Here is a 6,379-nt window from a genome sequence, read left to right on the forward strand (position 1 = left end):
GGGCTGTTATGGGGTCGTTATAGGGCTGCGGGGGGCGTTATGGGGTTGGGGGGCTGTTATGGGGTCGTTATAGGGCTGGGAGGGGCGTTATGGGGGCGTTATAGGGCTGGGGGGGCTGTTACGGGGTCGGGGGGTCATTTGGGGGCGGGGGGGCGTTACGGTGTCATTTTAGGGCCGGGGGGGTTGTTATGGGGTCGTTATGGGGCTGGGGGGTCATTTTGGGGTCCTTATGGGGCCGGGGGGGCGTTATGGGGTTGGGGGGGCATTTTGGGGTCGCTTTGGGGCGGGGGGTCGTTTTGGGGTCATTTTGGGGCCGGGGGGTCATTATGGGGTCGTCATGGGGCCGGGGGGCTGTTACGGGGCCGGGGGCCTCCCAATAAGGGCTCCCAGTGCCACCAGCGCCTCCCAGTATGCCCAGGGTGCCTCCCAGTAAGGCCTCACCCCCCGTTACACCCCAGTACAGCCAGGGAGGGGCCCCCGTTTCACCCAGTGCCTCCCAGTATGCCCAGGGCGTTTCCCAGTGCCCCCGGTTACCTTCCAGTACAGCCCAGATAAGGTCCCAGTGCCTCCCAGTACCCCCAGGGAGCCTCCCAGTGCCTCCCATTACAACCGGGCCGCCTCCCAGTCCAGCCTGCTTGCCTCCCAGTGCCACCCAGTATAGCCAAGGTGGGTCCCAGTAGCCCCAGTGGGCCTCCCAGTGCCCCCAGACTCCCTCAGGATGGCTCCCAGTAAACCCCAGTAGATCCCAGTGCCCCCAGTGGGCCTCCCAGTACCCCCAAACCCCCTCCGGATGGCTCCCAGTAAGTCCCAGTAAATCCCAGTTGCCCCAGTAGCGCCTCCCAGTGCCCCCAAACCCCCTCAGGATGGCTCCCAGTAAATCCCAGTGCCCCCAGTGGGCCTCCCAGTGCCCCCAGACTCCCTCAGGATGGCTCCCAGTAAGTCCCAGTAAATTCCAGTGCTCCCAGTGGGCCTCCCAGTGCCCCCAAACCCCCTCAGGATGGCTCCCAGTAAATCCCAGTGCCCCCAGTAGCGCCTCCCAGTGCCCCCAGTAGGCCTCAGGATGGCTCCCAGTAAACCCCACTGCTCCCAGTAGGCCTCCCAGTGCCCCCAGCTCCCTCAGAATGGCTCCCAGTAAATCCCAGTAAATCCCAGTGCCCCCAGTGGGCCTCCCAGTGTCCTCAAACCCCCTCAGAATGGCTCCCAGTAAGTCCCAGTAAATCCCAGTGCCCCCAGTGGGCCTCCCAGTGCCCCCAGCAGGCTTCACGATGGGTCACAGTAAATCCCAGTAAGGCCTGCCAGCGCCCCCGGCTCCCTCAGAATGCCTCCCAGTAAATCCCAGTACATCCCAGAGTTCCCAGTAGGCCCCCCACCGGTGCTCACGGCCCGGCCGCAGCCCGGTCCCGGGCCCAACATGGCGGCGCCCAGGGCGGCTCTCGCGAGAACGGCGGGGCCAAGCCACGCCCCTCCCTGCGCCCAAGCCACGCCCACCGGGCGCTTCCCACCAATGGGAAGCGGCAGAGAGGGAGGGGGCGGGGCTAAGATCTGGGGAAGACCACGCCCCTTGGAGCTGACCCCGCCAATGGGGCGGGGGCGCAGGGCGAGGCCCCGCCCCCAGCGCTTAGCAACGCCCCTAGCAACAAGCCGCGCCCCTAGCAACAGCGCACGCCCCCTAGCAACAGACATACCAATGGCGCGTGCACCCGCCCCTAGCAACAGGCCACGCCCCTAGCAACAGGCCTGCCCATAGCGCCTGTCCCGCCCTTAGCAACCACGCGCCCCTAGCAACAACTCGCCCCTAGCAACAACACCCCTAGGAAGAATACACCCTAGCAACAGGCCACGCCCCTAGCAACAGGCCACTCCCCTAGCGCAACCCCGCCCCTAGCAACAAGCCCCGCCCCTACCAACAGACCCCGCCCCTACCACCCTCAGAGCCAATCCCCGCCCCTACAACCAAACCCCGCCCCTCCGCGCACCCCCCTTACCGCGCAGGCGCGCGGCGCAGGCGCAGTCCCCCCGGCGCTGGGGGGGCGGCGAGAGGAGGGGGGCGCTGCGCGCGCAGCCGCCGCCCCCCCCGGAGTCACCTTGGGGCTGCGCGGCCCCGGTCCCCCCCCTCACAACACCCCCCGCCCCCCCCCCTCCGGTACCGGCCCCGTTCCGGGCTCCGTTTCCGGTTCCGGTGCCGGTGCCAGGGCCCGAGGCCTCGCCATGGCGGCGGCGCCGGCGGCCGAGAGGCCCAAAACGTCGCCCAAGGCCGTCAAGTTCCTGTTCGGGGGGCTGGCGGGGTGAGCGGGGGGATTTTGGGGTGGGGGGGGGGGGGGTGAGGGGGGCCGGGGGGTAAGGGGGGGGCTGGGGGTGACCGGGGGGGATTTGGGGGTGGGGGAGGGGGTGGGGGGGCATTTTAGGGTGGGGGGGTTGGGGGGCGTTTTGGGGTGGGGGGGCTGGGGGGAGAGCGGGGGGGGTGAGGGGGGGCTGGGGGGTGAGCGGAGGGGGTTGGGGGGTGGGGGGGCATTTGGGGGTTGGGGGGAGGGGTTTTGGGGGGCTGGGGGGGGCGTTTTGGGGTGGGGGTGAGGGGGTTCTGGGGGTGAGGGGGGCTGGGGGGGCGTTTTGGGGTGGGGGTGAGGGGGATGCCTGGGGGGCAGTGTGGGGGAGGGGGGGATGGGGGGGGGCCGGGGGGATTTTGGGGGGATTTTGGGGGGGATTTGGGGTGAGGGAGGGGTTTGGGGGGACTTGGGGGGTGCTGGAGGGGGTGGGGGGCTGGGGAGGGGGTATGGGGTGGGGGGTTGGGGGTGAAGGGGGTCACAGGGGGGCGTGGGGGTGAGATGGGGGGGCTGGGGCAGGGGTCTGCAGGGTTTGGGAGGGGGCTCTGAGATTCTGGGGGGCTGTGTGGTTCTGGGGGGGACTCTGAGGTTCTGGGGGGGCCGTAAGGTTCCGGGGAGGTCCTCTGAGGTTCTGGGGGGGGGGGGCACTGGGATTGGGGGGGTCACGGGGGGGTCATGGGGGTGAGATGGGGGGCTGGGGTGGGGGTCCGCAGGGTTCGGGGGGGGGTTCTGAGGTTCTGGGGGTTGTGAGGTTTGGGGGGGGCTGTGGGGTTATGGGGCTTTGGGGTTCGGGGGGGGCACTGGGATTGGGGGGTCACGGGGTGGGAGGCTGGATCAGGGGTCTGCAGGGTTTGGGGGGGCTCTGAGGTTCTGGGGGGGCCTCTGAGATTCGGGGGGGCACTGGGAGTGGGGGGGTCACGGGGGGCGTGGGGGTGAGATGGGGGCTGGGGCGGGGGTCTGCAGGGTTTGGGGGGGGGCTCTGAGATTCTAGGGGGGCTCTGAGGTTTGGGGGCCGTGAGTTTCAGGGGGGTTCCGGGGGGTCCCAACGCCCCCCCGTGACCCCCCCCCCCCCCCCCGTGCCCCCCCAGGATGGGCGCCACGGTGTTCGTGCAGCCGCTGGACCTGGTGAAGAACCGCATGCAGCTGAGCGGGGAGGGCGCCAAGACCCGCGAGTACCGCACCAGCCTGCACGCCCTCGCCTCCATCCTGCGCCGCGAGGGGCTGCGCGGCATCTACACCGGGTACCGGCCCCCCGGGACCCCCCGGACCCCCCACACCAAGGGGGGGCCGTCAGGGACCCCCCACCTCCACAACCCCCCCCCCTCCTTCTCTTTTATCCCCTTCCCCATCTCCATTACAAGAGCCCCCGTGACATCTACACTGGCTACGGGGCCCCCCCGGACCCCCCCAGACCCCCTCTGGGACCCCCCCGACCCCCCCCGGACCCCCCCCATATCCTCCCGGGACCCCCCGGACACCCCCACACCAAGGGGGGGGGTCGTCAGGGCCCCCCACCTTTCATAACCCCCCCCCCCCAATCTCCTCTAACCCCACCTCCCCACCTCCATCACGAGAGCCCCCGTGGCACCTACACCGGGTACTGCCCCCCCCGGACCCCCTGGACCCCCCCGTGACCCCCCGCACCCCCCCACGCCACGGGGGTCTTCAGGGCCCCCCCGTCCTGTAAATGCCCCCCATGCCCCCCCTTCCCCTTTTTTTGCCCCCCCCCCATTTTTCCCCCTCCCCCCGCAGCATCCACCCCGTCCCCCGATCCCCCCGAAACCTCCCTCGCGGCTGGGGGGGGGGGGGATTTTTTCCCCCCCCTAACCCCCCCCCCTCCATTTTTTTGCCCCCCCCCCAGGCTCTCCGCCGGCCTCCTCCGCCAGGCCACCTACACCACCACCCGCCTGGGCATCTACACCGTCCTCTTCGAGCGCCTGACGGGGGCCGACGGGACCCCCCGGCTTCCTCACCAAGGCGGCCATCGGCATGACGGCGGGGGCCACCGGCGCCTTCGTCGGCACCCCCGCCGAGGTGGCGCTCATCCGCATGACGGCCGACGGCCGGTACGCCGCCCCCCGGGGGTTATTTTTCATGGGGGGGGGCGTTATCGCATTTATTTCACCCCCGATTTATTACATCCCCCCCACGGCCGAGCGTCGCGGCTACCGCAACATCTTCCACGCCTTAACGCAACGGCCGTGGTTTATTTTCCTTGTGGGGGTTGTTTATCTCATTTATTTCACCCCTGGTTTATTTTCCATCGGGGGGGGGGGGTGCGTTATCGCATTTATTTCACCCCCAATTTATTTTATCCCCCCCCACGGCCGAGCGCCACTCTTACCGCATCGTCTTCCACGCCTTAACGCAACGCCCGTGGTTTATTTTCCTTGTGGGGGGTTGTTTATCTCATTTATTTCACCCCTGGTTTATTTTCCTTGTGGGGGGGGTGCGTTATCGCATTTATCTCACCCCTAATTTATTATATCCCCCCCCTCAAGGCTGCCCCCGGCCAAGCGTCGCGGCTACTGCAACGTCTTCGACACCTTAATGCAACGCCCGTAGTTTATTTTCCTTGTAGGGGGGTTGTTTATCTCATTTATTTCACCCCTAGCTTATTTTCCTTGGGGGGGGGGCATTGATTATTGCATTTATTTCACCCCTGATTTATTATATCCCCCCCCCATGGCCGAGCGCCGCTCTTACCGCGTCTTCCACGCCTTAGTGCAACGCCCGTGGTTTATTTTCCTTCTGGGGGGTTGTTTATCTCATTTATTTCACCCCTGGTTTATTTTCCTTGGGGGGGGGGGTGCGTTATCGCATTTATTTCACCCCCAATTTATTTTATCCCCCCCCACCTCAAGGCTGCCCCCGGCCGAGCGCCGCGGCTACCGCAACGTCTTCGACGCCCTGGTGCGGATGGCGCGGGAGGAGGGCGTCCTCACGCTCTGGAGGGTACGTTTAACCCGGGGGGGGGGTTCAAACACCCCGGGGGGGCTTAAAACACCCCGGGGGGGCTTCCCCCAGGGGGGTTTTAATTCCCCCTCACCCCTTTTGCCCCCCCCCAGGGCTGCATCCCCACCATGGCGCGGGCGGTGGTGGTGAACGCGGCGCAGCTCGCCTCCTACTCCCAGTCCAAGCAGTTCCTCCTCGACTCCGGTGAGTTGGGGGGCGATACGCTTCTGGCTGCCCCCCCCCCCCGGAAAAAATAACCCCCCCCCACCCTTTTGCCCCCCCCCCATGCCAGGGTATTTTCGGGACGACATCCTGTGCCACTTCTGCGCCAGCATGATCAGCGGGCTGGTCACCACCGCCGCCTCCATGCCCGTCGACATCGTCAAAACCCGGTGGGTGCGAGCCGGGGGGGGGGCAAAATAACGCGGGGGGGGCCCAAATAATGTTGGGGGGGGGCAATAATGCCGGGGGGGGCAAATAATGCCGGGGGTGGGGGGCAAATGATGCTGGAGGGGGCCCGAATGATGCTGGAGAGGGCGTAAATAATGCAGGGGGGAGGCAAATAGTGCTGGGGGGGAATAATGCCGGGGGGGGGGGGGCAAATAATGCTGGGGGGGCCAATAATGCTGGGGGGGGCCCCAAATAATGCTGGGGGGGCCCACGCCTTGCTGACTCTTCCCCCCCCCCCGGCAGCATCCAGAACATGCGGACGATCGACGGGAAGCCCGAGTACCGCAACGGGCTGGTGAGCGCGTGCCCCCCCCGTGCCCCTGTGTGTCCCCCCCGTGTCCCTGTGTCCCCCCCGTGTCCCCGTGCCCCCCCCTCGCTTATTTCCCCCCCCCTCACTGATTTCCCCCCCCCCCCCCAGGACGTGCTGCTGAAGGTGGTGCGCTACGAGGGCTTCTTCAGCCTCTGGAAGGGCTTCACCCCCTACTACGCCCGCCTGGGCCCCCACACCGTGCTCACCTTCATCTTCCTCGAGCAGATGAACAAGTACTACCGGCGCCTCTTCCTCAGCGCCTGAGCCCCCCCGGGACCCCCCCCCAAAAAAAAACCCACCCCGGGGCCCCCCGCCCCGAAAAAGCCAAAAAAAAATCAGGTTT

At 67.3% G+C, this 6,379-nt stretch overlaps 1 protein-coding gene across 1 annotated transcript; it reads left to right on the forward strand.

Moving 5' to 3' along the window:
* The first annotated feature begins 2,112 nt into the window (after positions 1-2,112).
* SLC25A11 (solute carrier family 25 member 11) lies at positions 2,113-6,308 on the forward strand. The gene is given in 9 exon segments (XM_066985276.1): positions 2,113-2,285; positions 3,410-3,562; positions 4,183-4,275; positions 4,277-4,387; positions 5,186-5,276; positions 5,390-5,480; positions 5,569-5,668; positions 5,970-6,021; positions 6,145-6,308. Coding segments are annotated over 9 exon segments (924 nt in total). The 5' UTR covers positions 2,113-2,208; the 3' UTR covers positions 6,301-6,308.
* The last annotated feature ends 71 nt before the right edge of the window (positions 6,309-6,379 follow it).

Source organism: Anser cygnoides, chromosome 31 (genome assembly GCF_040182565.1).
Source record: "Anser cygnoides isolate HZ-2024a breed goose chromosome 31, Taihu_goose_T2T_genome, whole genome shotgun sequence".
NCBI classification, from domain to species: domain Eukaryota; kingdom Metazoa; phylum Chordata; class Aves; order Anseriformes; family Anatidae; genus Anser; species Anser cygnoides.